General features: G+C 47.2%; 2 protein-coding genes across 2 annotated transcripts; one reads left to right on the top strand and one right to left on the bottom strand.

The window, feature by feature from the left end:
* Positions 1-223: 223 nt before the first annotated feature.
* Positions 224-12,641, top strand: LOC121630388 (the record flags this gene model as incomplete). Its single annotated transcript, XM_041970672.1, is given in 5 exon segments — positions 224-910; positions 1,384-1,573; positions 9,401-10,202; positions 10,599-11,173; positions 11,176-12,641. Coding segments are annotated over 5 exon segments (3,720 nt in total), but the record flags the coding sequence as incomplete, so codon positions are not given.
* Positions 12,642-15,599: 2,958 nt separating this feature from the next.
* LOC121630035 (alpha-2B adrenergic receptor-like) lies at positions 15,600-17,024 on the bottom strand. The gene is made up of 2 exons (XM_041970067.1): positions 16,377-17,024; positions 15,600-16,310 (listed from the first exon to the last, which is right to left on the bottom strand). The coding sequence occupies exons 1-2, from the start codon at positions 17,007-17,009 to the stop codon at positions 15,600-15,602; spliced, it is 1,344 nt and encodes a 447-aa protein (XP_041826001.1). The 5' UTR covers positions 17,010-17,024.
* Between the last annotated feature and the right edge of the window lie 4,481 nt (positions 17,025-21,505).

Raw genomic sequence — 21,505 nt, forward strand, 5'->3', positions numbered from 1 at the left:
CTGGCTGATGGATCAAAGAACATTGTACAGTGAGGAGGTAATTTTGGTGGAGAACCTTCCGGGGCCCAGGCCTTTATGCATGCCTTCCATTTTTCCAACTCCGAACCCAGAGGCCCCTCTATGCTCCCCAGCCAATAAACATTTGCTGGTTCTGCTTGGTCATTCATTTGTAAGTTTAATCCACAACTTTCCACAATACAAGCCTGCTGTTCCTGCCATCATAATGGGGAATGTGCGCTCTCTGGCGAACAAGATGGACGAGCTGGCGGCGCTGATTAAAACACAGAGGGAGTACCGTGGGTGCAGTTTACTGAGTTTTACGGAGTCGTGGCTGCACTCACATATTCCGGACCACAGCGTTGCTATACCCGGCTTTGTGACCGTGCGGGCGGACAGAGACGTGACAGACAGCGGTAAGAAGAAGGGAGGAGGGATTGTGCTTTATGTGAATGAACGTTGGTGCAATCCCGGACACGTCCGTGTCAAGGAGCGTCTCTGCAACCCAAACGTGGAACTGCTGGCTGTTGGGCTACGGCCGTATTACTTGCCCAGAGAGTTTACATCAGCCATTGTGGTAACTGTTTACATTCCCCCATCAGCTGATGCGGAGGCCGCCGCTGACGTCATCAGCTCCGTCGTCTCCCGGTTGCAGACGCAGCAACCAAATGCCTTCATGGTAATCACAGGGGACTTTAATCATGCTAGCATGGACAGAACACTGACTGACTTCACTCAGTATGTGGACTGCTCCACTCGGGACAATAAAACTCTGGACCTACTGTATGCAAACGCCCAGGGAGCATACAGTGCAACCGCCCTTCCCCCACTCGGCAGGTCAGATCACAACCTGGTTCTGCTTTCACCAAAGTATGTGCCTATTGTCCGGCGGCAGCCTGTGCCCACAAGGAGAGTGAGGAGGTGGACACAGGAGGCTGAGGAGGCCCTGCAGGACTGCTTTGACTGCACAGACTGGGATGCACTCTGCCTGCCTCATGGGGAGGACATCAACAATATGACGGACAGCATCACGGAATACATCAAATTCTGTGAGGACACTGTCATGTCCTCCAGGACTGTTAGATGCTTCCCAAACAACAAGCCGTGGATCACTAGCGACCTGAAGACCCTACTCAACAAGAAGAAGAGAGCCTTCAGGTCTGGAGACAGGGAGGAGTTGAGGAGGGTGCAGCACCAACTGAGGGACAAGTTGAGGGAGTGTAAGGACTCCTACAAGAGGAAGCTGGAGGCCAAACTCCAGAAGAACAACATGAGGGAGGTGTGGTCTGGAATGAAGGAGATCACAGGATGTGGGGGGAGAGGCAGACTGGCTGATGGTAATAGGGAGAGAGCTAACGAGCTTAACACCTTTTTCAACAGGTTTAGCTCTCAGACTCCCCCTGTCTCCTCTGCCCCTACCCCAGCCACCCCACACCTCCCCCCTCCTCTTCCAACTGCTCCACTGCTCTCCCCTCCCCCCCCTACAGGGAGCCCACTGGATCAGACTGGACTTCAACCGATAACACCTCCCCCCGCCCCAACCCCTTCCCCTGGCTTGACTGTAACAGCCTGGCAGGTGAGGAGACAGCTGGAGAGACTGAACAGACACAAGGCTGCTGGCCCGGACGGTATCCGCCCCAGGATACTGAGGACCTGTGCCAGCCAGCTGTCTGTAGTTCTCCAGCACCTCTTCAATCTGAGCCTCAGCCTGGAGAAGGTGCCACAACTTTGGAAGACCTCCTGCCTGGTTCCTGTTCCTAAGAAGTCATCTCCATCTGGCCTCAGTGATTACCGTCCAGTTGCCCTTACATCACATGTGATGAAGGTGCTGGAGAGGCTGGTGTTGGCCCACCTGAGGCCGCTGGTGAAACCTTCTCTCGACCCTCTGCAGTTTGCCTACCGGCCACGTGTGGGGGTGGATGATGCTGTCATCTATCTGCTGCAGCGAGCTCACTCGCACCTGGATGGTAGTGGAGGCATTGTGAGAGTCACATTCTTTGATTTCTCCAGTGCCTTCAACACCATCCAGCCTTCTTTACTGAGTGGGAAGCTGCGGCTGATGGGTGTCGGCGGGTCCTCTGTCTCCTGGATCGCTGATTACCTGACAGACAGGCCGCAGTTCGTCCGGCTGGGCGGTGTCCTGTCTGATGTGGTGATGGGTGATGTAGGAGCCCCGCAGGGCACTGTGCTCTCTCCATTCCTGTTCACCTTATACACCACAGACTTTCAGTACAACTCAGAGTCATGTCACCTTCAGAAATATTCTGACGACTCTGCAGTTGTTGGGTGTATAAGTGGTGGACGGGAGGAGGAGTACAGGGGGCTGGTGGACGGATTTGTGGAGTGGGCGGGTAAGAATCACCTGCTGCTTAATGTGGACAAGACCAAAGAGATGGTGTTAGACTTCAGGAAGAAAGGATCAGCTCCACAGCCCCTCTGCATCCTGGGTAGTGATGTGGACATGGTTGAGGAATATAAATACCTGGGAGTGACTATTGATAACAGACTGAGCTGGAAGACCAACAGCACAGCTGTGTACAAGAAGGCCTGCAGCAGACTCTACTTCCTGAGGAAGCTGCGGTCGTTCAACGTGTGCAGCAAGATGCTGGAAATCTTTTACCAGTCTGTTGTGGCCGGTGCCCTGTTCTCATCTGTGGTCTGCTGGGGGGGCAGCATTGCAGCCAGTGACACCAACAGACTGAACAAACTGATCAGGAAGGCTGGCTCTGTCATTGGCTGCAGACAGGACACTTTAGAAGCAGTGGTGGAGAGGAGGACACTGAACAAACTGTTATCTATCTTGGATAACCCGGACCACCCTCTCCACCCTGTGCTGGACAGACAGCGGAGCTCCTTTTCCAAAAGGCTCAGACAGCTTCGCTGCCTCAAGGACCGCTTTAGGAAATCTTTCCTGCCACACGCAATAAGACTGTTTAACTCATCATCATGGTCTCAGAGATAACAATATGAGTGACTGTTGTAACTGGTGAATTTTTGCACTGACTGGATCAACCTTGCACAGTTATACTCCTCATCTTCACTACTAATCATTGCACTGGACTATATTATCCGCTGGCTATTCTCACTCTTACTGTGTATAGCTAAATATCTCCTTGTATAAGTCTTGTAAATATTGAAATTTTTATACTGTTTTTCATTTTTTGCTACCTTAAGAAGCACAACTGCTAAATGACTGTATTGCTGCAACACCTAAATTTCCCAGCTTGGGATAAATAAAGTACTTCTATCTATCTATCTATCTATCTATCTATCTATCTAACTGGTGAATAACTGGTGTATAACTGGTGTATAACTGGTGAATAACTGGTGTATAAATGGTGAATAACTGGTGTATAACTGGTGTATAAATGGTGTGTAAATAGTGTATAACTGGTGAATAACTGGTGGATAAATGGTGTGTAAATAGTGTATAACTGGTGAATAACTGGTGTATAACTGGTGTATAAATGGTGAATAACTGGTGTATAACTGGTTTATAAATGGTGGATAACTGGTGGATAACTGTTGAATAACTGGTGTATAACTGGTTTATAAATGGTGGATAACTGGTGGATAAATGGTGTATAACTGGTGGATAAATGGTGAATAACTGGTGTATAACTGGTTTATAAATGGTGGATAACTGGTGGATAACTGTTGAATAACTGGTGTATAACTGGTGAATAACTGGTGGATAACTGGTGAAAAACTGGTGGATAACTGGTGGATAACTGGTTTATAAATGGTGGATAACTGGTGTATAACTGGTGAATAACTGGTGTATAAATGGTGAATAACTGGTGGATAACTGGTTTATAGATGGTGGATAACTGGGGTATAAATGGTGTGTAAATAGTGTATAACTGGTGAATAACTGGTGTATAACTGGTGTATAACTGGTGTATAAATGGTGAATAACTGGTGGATAACTGGTTTATAAATGGTGGATAACTGGTGGATAACTGGTGAATAACTGGTGAATAACTGGTGTATAAATGGCAAATAACTGGTGTATAAATGGTGAATAACTGGTGGATAACTGGTGTATAAATGGTGGATAACTGGTGTATAAATGGTGAATAACTGGTGGATAACTGGTTTATAGATGGTGGATAACTGGTGTATAAATGGTGAATAACTGGTGGATAACTGGTTTATAAATGGTGGATAACTGGTGGGTAACTGGTGAATAACTGGTGGATAACTGGTGAATAACTGGTGGATAACTGGTTTATAAATGGTGGATAACTGGTGGATAACTGGTGAATAACTGGTGAATAACTGGTGTATAAATAGCGGATAACTGGTGGATAAATGGCAAATAACTGGTGTATAAATGGTGAATAACTGGTGGATAACTGGTTTATAAATAGTGGATAACTGGGGGATAACTGGTGAATAACTGGTGAATAACTGGTGAATAACGGGTGTATAAATGGCGGATAACTGGTGGATAAATGGCGAATAACTGGTGTATAACTGGTGAATAACTGGTTGATAACTGGTGAATAACTGGTGGATAACTGGTGAATAACTGGTGGATAACTGGTTTATAAATGGTGGATAACTGGTGAATAACTGGTTGATAACTGGTGTATCACTGGTTTATAAATGGTGTATAACTGGTGTATAAATGGTGTATTACTGGTGGATAAATGGAATAACTGGTGTATAAATGGTTTATAAATGGTGGATAACTGGTGGATAAATGGTGTATAACTGGTGGATAAATGGTGAATAACTGGTTTATCACTGGTTTATAAATGGTGAATAACTGATGGATAACTTTTGTATAAATGGTGTATAACTGGTGGATAAATGGTGAATAACTGGTGGATAACTGGTGTATAAATGGTGTGTAAATAGTGTATAACTGGTTTATAAATGGTGGATAACTGGTGGATAAATGGTGTATAACTGGTGGATAACTGGTGTATAAATGGTGTGTAAATAGTGTATAACTGGTTTATAAATGGTGGATAACTGGTGGATAAATGGTGTATAACTGGTGGATAAATGGTGAATAACTGGTTTATCACTGGTTTATAAATGGTGAATAACTGGTGGTTAACTGGTAAATAACTGGTGTATAACTGGTGTATAAATGGTGTATAACTGGTGGATAAATGGTGAATAACTGGTGGATAACTGGTGTATAAATGGTGTGTAAATAGTGTATAACTGGTGAATAACTGGTGGATATCTGGTGTATAAATGGTGTGTAAATAGTGTATAACTGGTGAATAACTGGTGTATAACTGGTGTATAACTGGTGAATAACTTGTGTATAACTGGTGTATAAATGGTGAATAACTGGTGTATAACTGGTGAATAACTGGTGTATAACTGGTGTATAACTGGTGAATAACTGGTGTATAAATGGTGAATAACTGGTGTATAACTGGTTTATAAATGGTGGATAACTGGTGGATAACTGTTGAATAACTGGTGTATAACTGGTGAATAACTGGTGGATAACTGGTGAATAACTGGTGGATAACTGGTGGATAACTGGTGGATAACTGGTTTATAAATGGTGGATAACTGGTGTATAACTGGTGAATAACTGGTGTATAAATGGTGAATAACTGGTGGATAACTGGTTTATAAATGGTGGATAACTGGTGGGTAACTGGTGAATAACTGGTGGATAACTGGTGAATGACTGGTGGATAACTGGTTTATAAATGGCGGATAACTGGTGGATAACTGGTGAATAACTGGTGAATAACTGGTGTATAAATGGCGGATAACTGGTGGATAAATGGCGAATAACTGGTGTATAAATGGTGAATAACTGGTGGATAACTGGTGTATAAATGGTGAATAACTGGTTAATAATTGGTGGATAACTGGTGGGTAACTGGTGAATAACTGGTGGATAACTGGTTTATAAATGGTGGATAACTGGTGGACAACTGGTGGATAACTGGTGAATAACTGGTGGATAACTGGTGGATAACTGGTTTATAAATGGTGGATAACTGGTGTATAACTGGTGAATAACTGGTGTAGAAATGGTGAATAACTGGTGGATAACTGGTTTATAAATGGTGGATAACTGGTGTATAAATGGTGTGTAAATAGTGTATAACTGGTGAATAACTGGTGTATAACTGGTGTATAAATGGTGAATAACTGGTGGATAACTGGTTTATAAATGGTGGATAACTGGTGGGTAACTGGTGAATAACTGGTGGATAACTGGTTTATACATGGCGGATAACTGGTGGATAAATGGCGAATAACTGGTGTATAAATAGTGAATAACTGGTGGATAACTGGTGTATAACTGGTGTATAAATGGTGAATAACTGGTTAATAATTGGTGGATATATGGTGGGTAACTGGTGAATAACTGGTGGATAACTGGTGAATAACTGGTGAATAACTGGTGTATAAATAGCGGATAACTGGTGGATAAATGGCAAATAACTGGTGTATAAATGGTGAATAACTGGTGGATAACTGGTGTATAAATGGTGGATAACTGGTGTATAAATGGTGAATAACTGGTGGATAACTGGTGAATAACTGATGGAAAACTGGTTTATAAATGATGGATAACTGGTGGGTAACTGGTGAATAACTGGTGGATAACTGGTGAATAACTGGTGGATAACTGGTTTATAAATGGTGGATAACTGGGGGATAACTGGTGAATAACTGGTGAATAACTGGTGTATAAATGGCGGATAACTGGTGGATAAATGGCGAATAACTGGTGTATAACTGGTGAATAACTGGTTGATAACTGGTGAATAACTGGTGTATAAATGGTGAATAACTGGTGGATAACTCGTGGATAACTGGTGAATAACTGGTGGATAACTGGTTTATAAATGGTGGATAACTGGTGGAAACAACTGCAAACAATGCTGATTAAAAATGACATATTTTGAGCCTCGTAACGCTACATAAACACTTCTTGATGGGTATTTTTCTATCAAGAAATGAGACACAACAAACTCAGTGTGAGGTTTTCAACATCGCGATGGGGAGAGACAGTGGTTCAGCACTCGGAGAGTATCTGGTGTGAACTCCAAAGCTCTAGCCCCAGCGCAGCCTTTTTATTGAGCAGATTATGCAAATCACATGAATTGGTAGCGCAAGTCAGTCCGAATGGAAAAACACAGCATTCATCATTTCATTATCATGAAGAGCAGTTGTAGCCACATTATGTTGTCTGCAGAAAGGCAAGACTGCGAGTCATTAAACAAGTTTAAAAGAGGAGCTTTAAGATGTCAACACTTCTGCTTGCTTTGACACTTCTCATTACCTGTAAATCATCTTTGTTTTCAGAGCAGGCGGTGTGGCTCAGTGGGTAGAGCGGACGTCTTATAGCCTGAGAGTTGCTGGTTTGATCCTCGGCCTGTAAAGTTCATGTCGAGGTGTCCCTGAGCAAGACACCAAACCCCAAATTGATCCTGATGGGTCGTGGTTAGCGCCTTGCATGGCAGCTTCCGCCATCAGTGTGTAAATGTGATGTAAAGGTAAAGGTGCTGTGTACGGCTTAAAAACAGCTTCTGGTCAAGTTCATTGCCTCTAACACTGAAGTCATTACAAGATGGAAAACTGGTGTTTTCTGGTGTTCTGGGGGGGCTGTCGCAGCAGCAGTCATCCTGCAGGAGCGCAGTCAGTCCAGCTCCCTCTGCTCCCCACCCTCCCCACTGAGCCACGCCTCCTGCTGTGAAAACAAAGATGCTCACAATCTCTTTCCTTTTTTCCGCCTTTAACGTGAACATTAAAATAGAGCACAACAGCAGACAGCTCCGAGAGTCCGACGGAAACCACCAACACCTGTCTCTAACTAAAAAATTAAATCTGAGTCTGGACCGGCTGAGATTCTGGAAATCTGACTTTCCAGAAAAGGTTGCTGGTCCTGGAAATTCATTCAGTCTGCACTGATTGGTTGTCTCCAGTGGCCTGATTAAGCCCCGCCCACCAACTCAAAGCATTTCATTACATCAACAAATGAATTTGTGCCCCCTAGTGCAGGATGAGTCAGCCGTTATTTTATCAGGAAATAAATAAATCGCATTATTGTTTTGTGATACATTTCACTGCAAACTGGATTCGTGTGGATACCAGCAGTTCAGTCCAGATCCTCTTTTCTGCAAAGAATTCTTGACAGTTGGTGTCTAAAAAAAACCATTGTTTTCCATTTTCAGCTTGAAATGTCACTTTCATGTCAGAACAGGATTATTACTGATAACAAGCTTAAAAATATACACATTTTAATTAGAGAAACAGTTTTATTTAACACATAGTTGAAAAACTCTTCACATTTTACATGTGTTCAGGAAGCTCCAAATAATTCACGCTCACAAAAACAAAACAACAATTAAAACAGACATCTCACATTTTTTTCCCAGGCCTTCCATGAGCTCATTTACATGACATCTATCTGATTATCAGATCATTTAATTGATCATGTAGATGGAATAATCTGATTATGAGAAATCAGATTAAAACACCTGTATCTCCAATCCCCTGATGTCTTCCTGCATGTAGACCCGTAAATCAGATTTATTTTGATTTTTACATTTGACTATATGCAAAAACCTGTGTTGCTTCCATCTTTTCAGTGTCTTTCGTTAAAAAGACAAAGTGAGTGGAACATAAACGTAAAGCAGGAGGGCGTGCAGCAGCAGGAAGCCGGAGGGAAACCAAGTAAAACATATACATCTGTCTAGCAGCTTATTAGCTCTCAAATTATCAGCTAACACTAAGACTGTGGACTTCAACGTTAGCAGCTAACGCTAAGACCACAGAGTCCCAGATTAGCACCTGATGCTAAGACCACAGGGTCCCAGATTAGCAGCTAACACTAAGACCATAGACTCCCACATTAGCAGCTAACACTAAGTCTATGGACTACCACATTAGCAGCTAACGCTAAGACCACAGAGTCCCAGATTAGCAGCTAACACTAAAACCACAGACTCCCACATTAGCAGGTAAGACCATGGGGTCCCATAATAGCAGCTAACACTAAGTCTATGGACTACCACATTAGCAGCTAACGCTAAGACCACAGAGTCCCAGATTAGCAGCTAACACTAAAACCATAGACTCCCACATTAGCAGCTAACACTAAGTCTATGGACTACCACATTAGCAGCTAACGCTAAGACCACAGAGTCCCAGATTAGCAGGTAAGACCACAGGGTCCCACATTAGCAGCTAACACTAAGTCTATGGACTACCACATAACCAGGCCACGTTGGTACATCCAGGAGCTGGCGCATACTGGCTGCCGCTCTGTCGATCTGACACTTGCAACTTTGCTTTTGCTTTGCTTCCTGATTTCTTAAACGCTAGTCAGGACACTTGTTTTTCGCTCTGGTATCTGCAGCACCACTCTACTCTTGAATTCTTAGACTCCTGTGTGACTCACCAGCCTGCCAAAGTTACCAACTGTTCGGATTAGTAGGAGCTAACCGCTGCTACACCAACGTCTTTTGGAGGCAACCTACAGCTGACATGCGGTTCATTCTCGCTTCTGGTGGGATTTACCTCTGGTCTGTCCTCGCCTGGGTTCTCCATTCATCCATCGTTCTACCAGTGACCGGGATCCTCCAGTACTCAGAGGCAGAGCTCTTCCGACTCCGTTTTCAGCAGGCTGGACCGTCGCCATCTGTGCTTCACCTCCACTCGGACCGCGCTGTTTTTCCCCGGCGGAGATGCATCCACCGAGGTTCTCGCCGGAATTACCACTCGGACAACTCCAACCAGATAAAGTCCATTTGGTCCACATCCAGACGCCATCATCGGAATACCGGCCGGACCGCTGATCACAGTGTGTTAGCCAGCCTAGCTAGGTCGGCTGACCGTACTGCCATCTCCAGCACCGCCGTCAGTTTCGGCCTGCTGAATATCCGCTCACTTCCTGACAAGGGCCATCTCGTCCAGGATCTCCTCATTGACCGTGAGTTGGATTTTTTATGTTTGACTGGAACTTGGCAACAGCCAAATGACTTCGTCTCCCTGAATGAAGCTAACCCACCTGGGTTTGTTTACAACTGCAAACCACGTGACTCTGGCCGGGGAGGAGGTCTTGCACTGTTCTCCCGCGAGAAGTGGAGAATCTCGCCGGTCTCTGTCCCGGCCTCCCCGTCGTTTGAGTCTATGGTCTCAGTGCTGCCTGGCCCTGTTCCCACAATTGTGGCAACAGTTTACCGTCCACCTAAGCCCAATAAGGAGTTCATAAATGAATTTTCTATGTTTTTGGCTGAGCTCTCCTTACGCTCACCCAATATAATAATTCTCGGTGATTTCAATATACATATGGATAATGTCAATAATACTCTCACCAGGGATTTTACATTTTGTCTTAACAGTCTTGGCTTCCAACAGTTTATTACCGTTCCAACACATTCAAAAGGACATACTCTTGATTTAATTTGTTGCTCAGGTCTAATTCCCACAGGTTGCAAAGTTGATGTACTTTCCTTTTCTGATCACATGTTAATTTCTTTTGATGTTAATCTGGTTCTCTCAAAAAACAAGCCCTCTCGTGACATGTCTTTTCGCAATATTAAGGACATTAACCTGGACACTCTCTCAACCGGTATTAACTCTCTACCCCATCCTGACAGTCTCTTCAGCCCTGACGAACTGGTTTCATATTATAACAATAACCTCCAGAATCTCCTCAACAACCTAGCCCCCCTGAAAACCAGATCTGTTACCTTCACTCGCTCTTCACCCTGGTTTACCCCCGCCCTCAGACAACTCAAAGCCAAAGGAAGCCAGCTGGAACACCTCTTCAGGAAATCTGGTTTAACTGTTCATCAACAAATGTATCAGAACCATATGACCCACTACAAGGACTGCTGCAAACACACCAAATCCACCTACTATGCAAATTTAATCAGTTCCAATGAAGGCAACACCAAGGCCCTATTCTCTGTTCTGAAAACTATCACCCAACCACCCGACTCCCTTCCTCCACACATAGCCTGCTCTGCATTCTGTAACAGCTTGATTTCATTCTTCACCTCCAAAATTCAGAATATTCATCAACAGCTCGTTCCAAAGATCTCCTACAATCCATCACCAATATTTCCCTTTCTGCCTCCTTCCCTCTCCCTTTCTGCTTTTACTCTTCCCCCCGTCTCTGCCATTTCCGAACTAATAAGAAAATCCAAATCATCCACATGTCGATTAGACCCCTCCCAACCGTCCTTGTCAAAGCATCTGCGTCCTCACTGGCACCTCTAATTACCCACATCATTCACTCCTCCCTCACCACTGGACTGGTTCCCTCACTGTTAAAAACAACTGCCATCACCCCTACACTTAAGAAGCCTGGTTTGGATCCCAACAATCTCAATAACCTCCATCCCATTTCCAATCTCCCATTTATTTCAAAAATCCTGGAAAAAGTAGTTGCCTCTCAGCTCCAAGCCCATTTATCCCACAACAATCTGTATGAGCATTTTCAATCTGGTTTCCGTCCACTCCATAGCACCGAATCCGCATTACTTAAAATCACTAATGACCTCCTCCTGGCAGCTGATTCTGGTCTCTTATCTATTCTCATCCTCCTTGATCTGAGTGCGGCCTTTGACACCATTTCCCACTCCATCCTTCTGGATAGACTCTCCTCCATCGGCATCACTCACACCCCCCTGAGCTGGTTCAAATCATACCTCTCCGGCCGCACTCAGTTCATCCAGTTGAAAACATTTACCTCCCAGTCATTTCCAGTCACCACTGGTGTGCCTCAGGGCTCTGTCCTTGGGCCCCTGCTGTTCCTCATCTACCTCCTCCCCCTCGGTTATATTTTTAGAAAACACCGCATACATTTTCATTGCTATGCGGATGACACCCAGCTCTACCTCTCCACCAAGCCGAACTCTGCCCTCCCACCATCTTCCCTCACAGATTGTCTTCAAGAGATTAAATCCTGGTTCACCTCAAATTTTCTTAAACTAAACAGCAGCAAAACAGAAATTTTACTAGTAGGCACCAAATCCACTCTCTCCAGATCTGACAGTTTCTCCATTCCCATTGATGATTCTTCTATTTCCCCCTCCCCTCAGGTAAAGAGTCTGGGTGTCATCCTTGACAGCACTCTGTCTTTCACATCACATATCAATAACATAACCCGGTCAGCATATTTTCACCTTCGCAATATCAACCGCCTCCGCCCCTCCCTCACCCCTCACACCGCCGCCATACTCGTTCACAGTCTTGTCACCTCCCGTCTCGACTACTGTAACTCCCTTCTGTTCGGTCTTCCCCAAAAAACTCTTCATAGACTTCAACTGGTTCAGAATGCAGCAGCCCGGGTCATCACAAGAACCGCCTCCACCCATCACATCAGCCCTGTTCTGCAGCAGCTCCACCGGCTCCCCGTCACCTACTGCATCCACTACAAAATCCTGCTGTTCACTTACAAGGCCATCCATCACCTCGCTCCCCCCTACCTTTCTGATCTCCTCCATGTCTCCATACCAGTCCGTTCCCTCAGATCCTCCTCCTCCATCCACCTCATCGTCCCCCCAGCCCGCCTTGTTACCATGTGGAGCAGAGCTTTCAGCTGCTCTGCTCCTCATCTTTGGAACTCCCTCCCCCCAGACCTCCGTAACTCTGATTCTATACAACTGTTCAAATCCAAACTCAAAACACATCTGTTCAAACTGGCATCCTCACTGTAATATTTCACACTGCTTTTATTATTGTTTTATGAATCCTTTTTAATTTATTAATGTATTTATTGATTTGTTTTATTCTTGTGTTTTATCCTGGAAGGTGACCTTGAGTGTCTAGAAAGGCGCCAACAAATAAAATGTATTATTATTATTATTATTATTATTATTATTAGCAGCTAACGCTAAGACCACAGAGTCCCAGATTAGCAGGTAAGACCATGGGGTCCCATATTAGCAGCTAACACTAAGACTCCAGACTCCAACGTTAGCAGCTAACACTAAGACCAGTGACTCCCGCATAAGCAGCCAATACTAGAGGCCCATTTATGCTCAACGCAGAAGACAGATACACAGACAGATGGACAGTTTGGCGTAATTTGGTCCACAGAGCTTAGCCATTTATCGTTAGATGCAGAAAATGGAGCAATACCACCAGAAATTGTGGGGGCAGTGATGAGCAGAATAGCTGACATGCAACCAGCAAAAGAAACAAACCAGACAAGAAGCAGAGAAAGAGGAAGAAAAAAAAGCAGAAGAAGAATGAAGACATAAACAACTGTCAAAATTGTGAGAGCTGTTGAAGAAAGACTGTATATGCGAGTGTTGAGGGCATTTTGGGCAGTTGGAAATAACTTTATAGTGATGCATTCAAATGGCGTCTGAATCTGACATCGATCGCGGGAGCAAACTCTGAACTCAGCAGTGCTGACGGCATGGGACGTGTGGGACGGAATGGGTGGGATGGTGTGGGTGGGATGGCGTGGGACGGAGTGGGTGGGATGGTGTGGGACGTGTGCAACAGAGTGGGATAGCGTGGGTGGGACGGCGTGGGATGCATGGGACGGCGTGGGACAGCGTGGGACGTGTGGGACGGAATGGGTGGGATGGTGTGGGTGGGATGGCGTGGGACGGAGTGGGTGGGATGGTGTGGGACGTGTGCAACAGAGTGGGATAGCGTGGGTGGGACGGCGTGGGATGCATGGGACGGCGTGGGACGGCGTGGGACGTGTGGGACGGAATGGGTGGGATGGTGTGGGTGGGATGGCGTGGGACGGAGTGGGTGGGATGGTGTGGGACGTGTGCAACAGAGTGGGATAGCATGGGTGGGACGGCGTGGGATGCATGGGACGGCGTGGGACGTGTGGGACGGAATGGGTGGGATGGTGTGGGTGGGATGGCGTGGGACGGAGTGGGTGGGATGGTGTGGGACGTGTGCAACAGAGTGGGATAGCGTGGGTGGGACGGCGTGGGATGCATGGGACGGCGTGGGACGGCGTGGGACGTGTGGGACGGCATGGGTGGGACGTGTGGGACGGCGTGCTTTTCATCGACTGGCCTCCTGCCTGAACGCGCTCCTCTGGGTTTCGAAGCCTCCGATGGTTTTGTGTCTCATTGTGATGCTTTTCAGTTACTTCAGGTAGTTTTGGAGTCTATAGCTGTTGGCCTGAGGGATGGTGGGTCTGTTCCTCATGGTTTCTGATCTCTGTGTGGTTATGTTGGCTATCTCAGGGCTGGGCGATGTCTCGAGTTTTTTAATTATGTCCATAGAATTTTACAGGAAATAAAGGATTAAACAACATGGTATATCTGGATTTAGAGGTCATGTTGGGTTGAAAAGAAGAACTTGAGCTTCTCTTTTCCTTCACTATGTCACACCTGAACTGCAGGTGAGCTGCTCCATCTCTAACCACCTGTCCTGTCCAAAAAACAGTTCAGAAAAGCCTCCAGAGACTCAATCATATCACTGGGAAGGAGTCCTACATAAAATACACGAAACACGGTGGACGTGGAAAATCCCACCGTGGAAAACACGAGGTTACGTATCAACACAGGATCACCCTCACAGACAAAAATGATCTCAGGCACATGTGGAAACAGCTGTCATGGAACATTTTCATGTGGATCGCATGTCAATGTTCCCTAACCCACACATGCAAATCCACATGGTGCTCATATGTTGATGTGATTGAAATGTGGATGGTGTGTGATAAAACATTCACACGTGAAACCACTTGTGAATGTTTTGCCACATATGATCCACATAACATCCACATGGGAATTTACATGTATGTGAATCTACATGGTGAGCCCATAAAAAAAGTTTCAAAACCCCATTTTCACTTGAATCAGATAATGTAAATTGGATAATGTGAGTCAGACAATTTGAATCAGATAATGTGCATGGATGTTAGAGATCCTTCCCACCCAGCTGCTGGAGGGGTCTTTGTCTTTTAGTTATTCCTCTACAGGAAGAACCAACATGTGGATCTTTTGATGCACATGACTCAGCCCGACCCGACCCAACTGTAGACTCCGTTTGCTCTGAATAAAACAGCATAAACCTTCGGTCTACATGATGGTGGAGCAGAGGAAAGATGAAACGATGTGAGGGGGAATTACCTGCTCAGCTCCAACATGCTTCATGCAGCTTCGGCTCATTTTCATCTTCCTGCTCCAGTTTTTCCTGTTGGTTTCCACCTTAACAAGCTATTTCCACGGAGACAGAGGAGGGAGGAGAACAAAGATGAGGATGCTCACATTTTTTCCTGATCTTGTGTTCCCTCAGTGCCCATTTTATCTCTGATAAAGGACACTTAGTGATATTTGTTCTCTGCCAGTAAGACCCTGGGGGCACCTCTCCTCTGCTGCCATGCATTCACACCAACACAGTGCTGGTAGTTACTGAACACAGACCCTGCATCCTCTCCACTTCCGACTCAAGATGCAATCAAATCATTCCTCTTCAGACTCACAGAATACACAATTACACGGTATTCCTAAATAACATTAGAGATAAGTGATTCAGCCCCCGTCAGGGCTCGCTCTGATGCAGCCAGAAGAGACGATGCTCACATTTCCTCTGTAATGTACAAGTGTTTATGTCCATGCCGCAGGAACTCCATCCCAACACAGACTGGGGGAGGACATGATGTGTACTCTCTAGAAGAAGGTACCCTTGGTGTCCCTGGACAGGATCCTCTTGAAGGCCCCTCTAAAGTCTTTGTTGAAGATGGTGTAGATGACAGGGTTCAGGCAGGAGTTACAGTAGCCAATCCAGAAGAAGAATTTAAACCAGGCCTCTGGGATGATGCAGGTCTGGGGGCACACCGCTTTCAGGGAGTAAGAGAAGAAGAAGGGGAACCAACAGATGACGAAGACGCCCATCACCACAGCCAGGACGAAAGTGAACCTCTTCTCTCTGTTTGCCATGGCCTTACGCCGGGAAACAGGCGTCCCTTGAGACTTAGGTGTGTCCTCAGGAGCCAGTCTGGTGCCGGATGGTGTGGTCATGGTGTTTTTGTATCTGCAGGCCTGATCCAGGACCTGGACTTTGTCCCCTTCGGTGTGGGACGACTTCAGTGCTCGTCCAACCGGCTCGTTTTCGATTTCCTTAGAGACGCCTGGCTGATTGTCGATTTCCTGCTCAGCTTCGGAGCAAAAGTTGGACACATTGTCAGGATTTGTTTCCCTTTCCAGGTCCGGATGCTCAGCTGGGAGGACTGGGAGGACTGGGCCTTCCCAAGGATCATCCGAGGAGGCTTTCTGGACTGTGGTCCTCTCAGCCAGCTTTCTAAGCAAAAGCAGGTTGGAATCAAATGGGGATGGGCCTTTCTCCCATGGACAGGAAGCTGGACCTCCCTGGTTTTCATTCTTCTGCTCAGGTAAACTTGCCATGAGCTTGCCCGACGCCACGCCGGACCCCACACCGGACGCCACGCTGGACGCCACGCCGGCAACCACGCCAGACGCCACGCCGGCCACCGCACCTGACACCACGCCGGATGCCACTTTAGGTTTCTGACCCGGCAAACTTCGCGTGTGCTGCTTAGCGATCTGATAAATCCTCATGTACACCAGGATCATGATGACGCAGGGGGCGAAGAAGGATCCGATAGTGGAGTAGAGGATGTACCAGCGCTCGTTGTTCAGCTCGCACTTCTCGCCGCCATCAATCTTATCCAGGGTGAGCAGCGGAGGGAAGGAGATGACGGCTGAAATCAGCCAGACGATGATGATGGCCACCTTGATTCGTATTGGAGTCCGTTTCGTACTGTAGGACACAGGCCGCGAGATGGACAGGTAGCGGTCCAAGGCGATGGCACACAGGTGGACGATGGAGGAGGAGCAGAAGAGGACGTCTAGGGCGAGGTAGATCTCACACCAGATGGAGCTGAACGCCCAGTAGCCCTGCAGCTCGTTGGCCAGCGAGAAGGGGATGATGAGCATCGCAACCAAGATGTCTGCAGCAGCGAGTGAGACCAGGAAGAGGTTCTGAGCCCCCTTCAGTGACCGGGACGTCAGGACGGCGATGATGACCAGGATGTTTCCCACGATGGTCACAATCATCATGAAGGTGATGATGATGGCGATGGCGGCGGTGGCCTGCGGGCTGTACGGCGAGATCTGGACAGTACTCTGGTTGCAGGGCTGGGCTCCAGTCTGGAGGCTGGCGTTCCTGGAGAAGAACTCCGATGGGCAGGGAGCACCGTGAGCAGTTGCCATGGTAACGACGCAGTCAAAGGTTATCTCTGCTGGCTTAGAGGCGGAGAAGCAGGAGGTAGAACCGTGGAGAACCTGGACGTCCTGTGACCGGTCAGCGTGAAGACACGTGGTCTTCACACCAAGACCTGAAGAGAAAACAAACAGAAATAAATCCGGCTGCTTCTGACCTGATGGAGGGAGAGAAATAAAACCTGAACCATTAAAAACCAGAAACCTGAAACCAGGAAATGTCCCGTCTGAGGAGAAGCTCATAAAGACAGATCGGGTTATGAGACGAGGAGTTGCGTAATGTTCAGTGACACAGCAGCAGATACACCAACACACACATTTACTTGTCAGATTGTGAGGCTAAAATGATGTAACAAAGAAGCTTTTTCCATGTTTCCACTTTTTCCTCATTTCCAGTTATTCCTACTACTATTTACCTGCTATCCTCACTAAACCAACTCCAGCTCAGCTGCTTTGTGGCGCCACCGTGCATCAGAAACGTCTTCTTGGCTTTATTCCAGCCATAGAGGAGCATTATTTTTCTTCTTTTCACACACACATAGAACTTTCTGCTCACTGGTTGATCTTTGGCTGCTCCTGATTGGACGTTACCGTCAATCTAAGCTCTCTGATTGGTGGAAAGTCTGACAGGAAGTGGCTTCATCATCATGTCCAGGTCTAAATAGAGGTCTCTTAGCAACATAGTAGTGATGGTGATGTTTTTATGGTGAAATGTGATAAATAATGCTGTTATCATGGATCATTGTGGATTTACCAGATAGAGTCTCTGAATAAAACTACATTTAGTGGCTGGATTGTAAACCTCTTGACTCATCTTTTCTCTTCTACTACTTAAACTGTGACTCTGAAAGAACCCTGCACAAGAATTCCAATGTACCTTGACTTTTTTGGTTTTCATGTACAAATGGCAAATAAAGAACTTTGAACTTTGAACCTCCTGGACGGGATAGAAATGCTGGAAAACCTCCGTAGATCAGCTAAAGGGTAAAATATCCATCACATTTACCCCACAGAGCTACACACCACCGCTCCTGGAGGAGGAGATGGACCTCGGGGAGACCTGCTGGAGTTTTAAGGGTTAATGAATAATTCATGAACCGGTGAAGCCAAACAGCTGTGACGGTGAGCTGTTAAATCTCTGGATTCGTGTCTGGTGAGGTTAAGTTGATCTGTAGGTGTCTGATGATCCTGCGTCGGCATGAGCCGGGATCAGACTGGATTCAGGATTCTGACGTAACCATGGAAGCAGCTGAAGCTGTGAAAACAGTTTCTCTTTTATTTGCAAATTTCTTGTCTCTAAACTTCAGCAGGAATTTTCTTGAAGCTTTTCTTCCTGCACGACTCAGAGCAAACTCACGTTTCCTGGTTCATCCTCCATCCAGGAAGCTCCTCGCCAACATTAAAACCTGAACCAGGGCTGCAGGTCCGGGTTCGGGTCTGCAGGTCCGGGTGGGTGGAGGCTACTGCAGTTTAAACCACTGCACTTTTAGATCCTCTAAAGAGAGGAAGAACGAGTCTAACTCCTCTCTCCTGCATTTTAAAGTCCCAACTTATGATAAATTTTACTGAACCGGGATGGAAACTGAATTTTGGTGCCTCTTTAACACCCCGGCGCTTCCACCATCAGCTGGTTTATTTCCAGGCTGGAGGTGCTCTCCTCCTGCAGGCTGACGAAAGATATCTGAGAAACCTAAAGTTGTAGTTGTGGGTGTGGAACCTTGTCCTGGATGAAATGATCTGGCTTCACACAGACAGAATGATGGGAGTAAAATCAGAAACTTACTGAAACACCTTCATCCTTTTTCTGTTTGAAAATCTCAGACAGGATCCAGAAACGGGTCTCAGGCAGAAACCTGGGTCTGCAGGCAGCGGACCGGAACGGAAGACGTCCAGAAAAACCTCCGCTGATACGTCCCCAACGTAGCGGCTCGCGAGTAGTCCGGGGTCTGGACGTGGTCCGCGCGCAGAGGGAGACAGAGAGGAGGAGAGGATGCGGAGCTCTCCGACGCGCTTCTTTACGCACAGCAGCCTCCACAGAGGAACCGCGCGCGTCTCCGCCCCAAGGAGCGCGCGCATCACGTTGAATCTGAATTTATTCTGATCCTACATCTGGATTCATACTTTAATCTGTTCACCTGCAAATATTTAGTTTATCTTCTTCTTCTCGATGTTAATGTTTATAAATATAAACTCATCCTCCTCTTCATCACCTCCAACTGCTTCACTTCCTGTTAACACAGATATCCAACCAGCCAATCACACGGCAGCATGTGGACGTGGTGAAGACGACCTGCTGAAGTTCAAGCTGAGCATCAGAATGAGGAAGAAAGAGGATTCAAGAGACTTTGAACGTGACATGGTTGCTGGTCTGATGAGTCTCCATTTCAGCTCCACATTCAGATGCTCGGCTCAGAATCTGCTGGAAACATCATGAAAACATGGATCCATCCTGCCTTGGATCAACGCTTCAGGCTGCTGCTGGTGTAATGGTGGGGGGAGATTTTCTTGGTCCACTTTGGGCCCCTTAGTACCAACGTGTCCTGGTTTAACCAGCACAGCCTACCTGAGTGTTGTTGCTGACCATGTCCATCCCTTTATGACCACAGTGGAGCATCTTCTGATGCTACTTCCAGCAGGATAATGCACCATGTCACAAAGCTCAGATCATCTCCACCTGCTTTCTAGAACATGACGATGAGTTCACTGGACTCCAACGGCCTCCACAGCCACCAGATCTCAGTCCAGTAGAGCAGCTTTGGGATGTGGTGGAACGGGAGATTCTCATCATGGATGCAGCCGACAAACCTGCAGCAACTGTGTGATGCTGTCATGTTAATATGGAGAAAACCTCTGAGGAAGGTTTCCACCACCTGCTTCATCTATCACACCAGGATTAAAAAGGTCCGACCTGGTACTAGAAGGTGGTCCTGATGAAGAGGACGACCCGGTACTAGAAGGTGGTCCTGATGAAGAGGACGACTTGGTACTAGAAGGTGGTCCTGATGAAGAGGACGACCCGGTACTAGAAGGTGGTCCTGATGAAGAGGACGACCCGGTACTAGAAGGTCCTGATGAAGAGGATGACCCGGTACTAGAAGGTGGACCCGATGAAGAGGACGACCCGGTACTAGAAGGCGGTCCTGATGAAGAGGACGACCCGGTTCTAGAAGGCGGACCTGATGAAGAGGACGACCCGGTACTAGAAAGTGGTCCTGATGAAGAGGACGACCCGGTTCTAGAAGGCGGACCTGATGAAGAGGACGACCCGGTACTAGAAAGTGGTCCTGATGAAGAGGACGACCCGGTTCTAGAAGGCGGACCCGATGAAGAGGACGACCCGGTACTAGAAAGTGGTCCTGATGAAGAGGACGACCCGGTACTAGAAGGCGGTCCTGATGAAGAGGACGACCCGGTACTAGAAGGTCCTGATGAAGAGGACGACCCGGTACTAGAAGGCGGTCCTGATGAAGAGGACGACCCGGTACTAGAAGGTCCTGATGAAGAGGACGACCCGGTACTAGAAGGCGGTCCTGATGAAGAGGACGACCCGGTACTAGAAGGTCCTGATGAAGAGGACGACCCGGTACTAGAAGGCGGTCCTGATGAAGAGGACGACCCGGTTCTAGAAGGCGGACCTGATGAAGAGGACGACCCGGTACTAGAAGGCGGACCCGATGAAGAGGACGACCCGGTTCTAGAAGGCGGACCCGATGAAGAGGACGACCCGGTTCTAGAAGGCGGACCCGATGAAGAGGACGACCCGGGTACTAGAAGGTGGTCCTGATGAAGAGGACGACCCGGTACTAGAAGGCGGTCCTGATGAAGAGGACGACCCGGTACTAGATGATAGACCTGATGAAGAGGACGACCCGGTACTAGAAGGCGGTCCTGATGAAGAGGACGACCCGGTACTAGAAGGTCCTGATGAAGAGGACGACCCGGTACTAGAAGGCGGTCCTGATGAAGAGGACGACCCGGTACTAGAAGGCGGTCCTGATGAAGAGGACGACCCGGTACTAGAAGGTCCTGATGAAGAGGACGACCCGGTTCTAGAAGGCGGACCCGATGAAGAGGACGACCCGGTTCTAGAAGGCGGACCCGATGAAGAGGACGACCCGGTGCTAGAAGGCGGACCCGATGAAGAGGACGACCCGGTGCTAGAAGGCGGACCCGATGAAGAGGAAGACCCGGTTCTAGAAGGCGGACCCGATGAAGAGGACGACCCGGTACTAGAAGGCGGACCCGATGAAGAGGACGACCCGGTTCTAGAAGGCGGACCCGATGAAGAGGACGACCCGGTACTAGAAGGCGGACCCGATGAAGAGGACGACCCG

Source organism: Melanotaenia boesemani, chromosome 19, assembly GCF_017639745.1.
Source record: "Melanotaenia boesemani isolate fMelBoe1 chromosome 19, fMelBoe1.pri, whole genome shotgun sequence".
Taxonomy (NCBI): Eukaryota; Metazoa; Chordata; class Actinopteri; order Atheriniformes; family Melanotaeniidae; genus Melanotaenia; species Melanotaenia boesemani.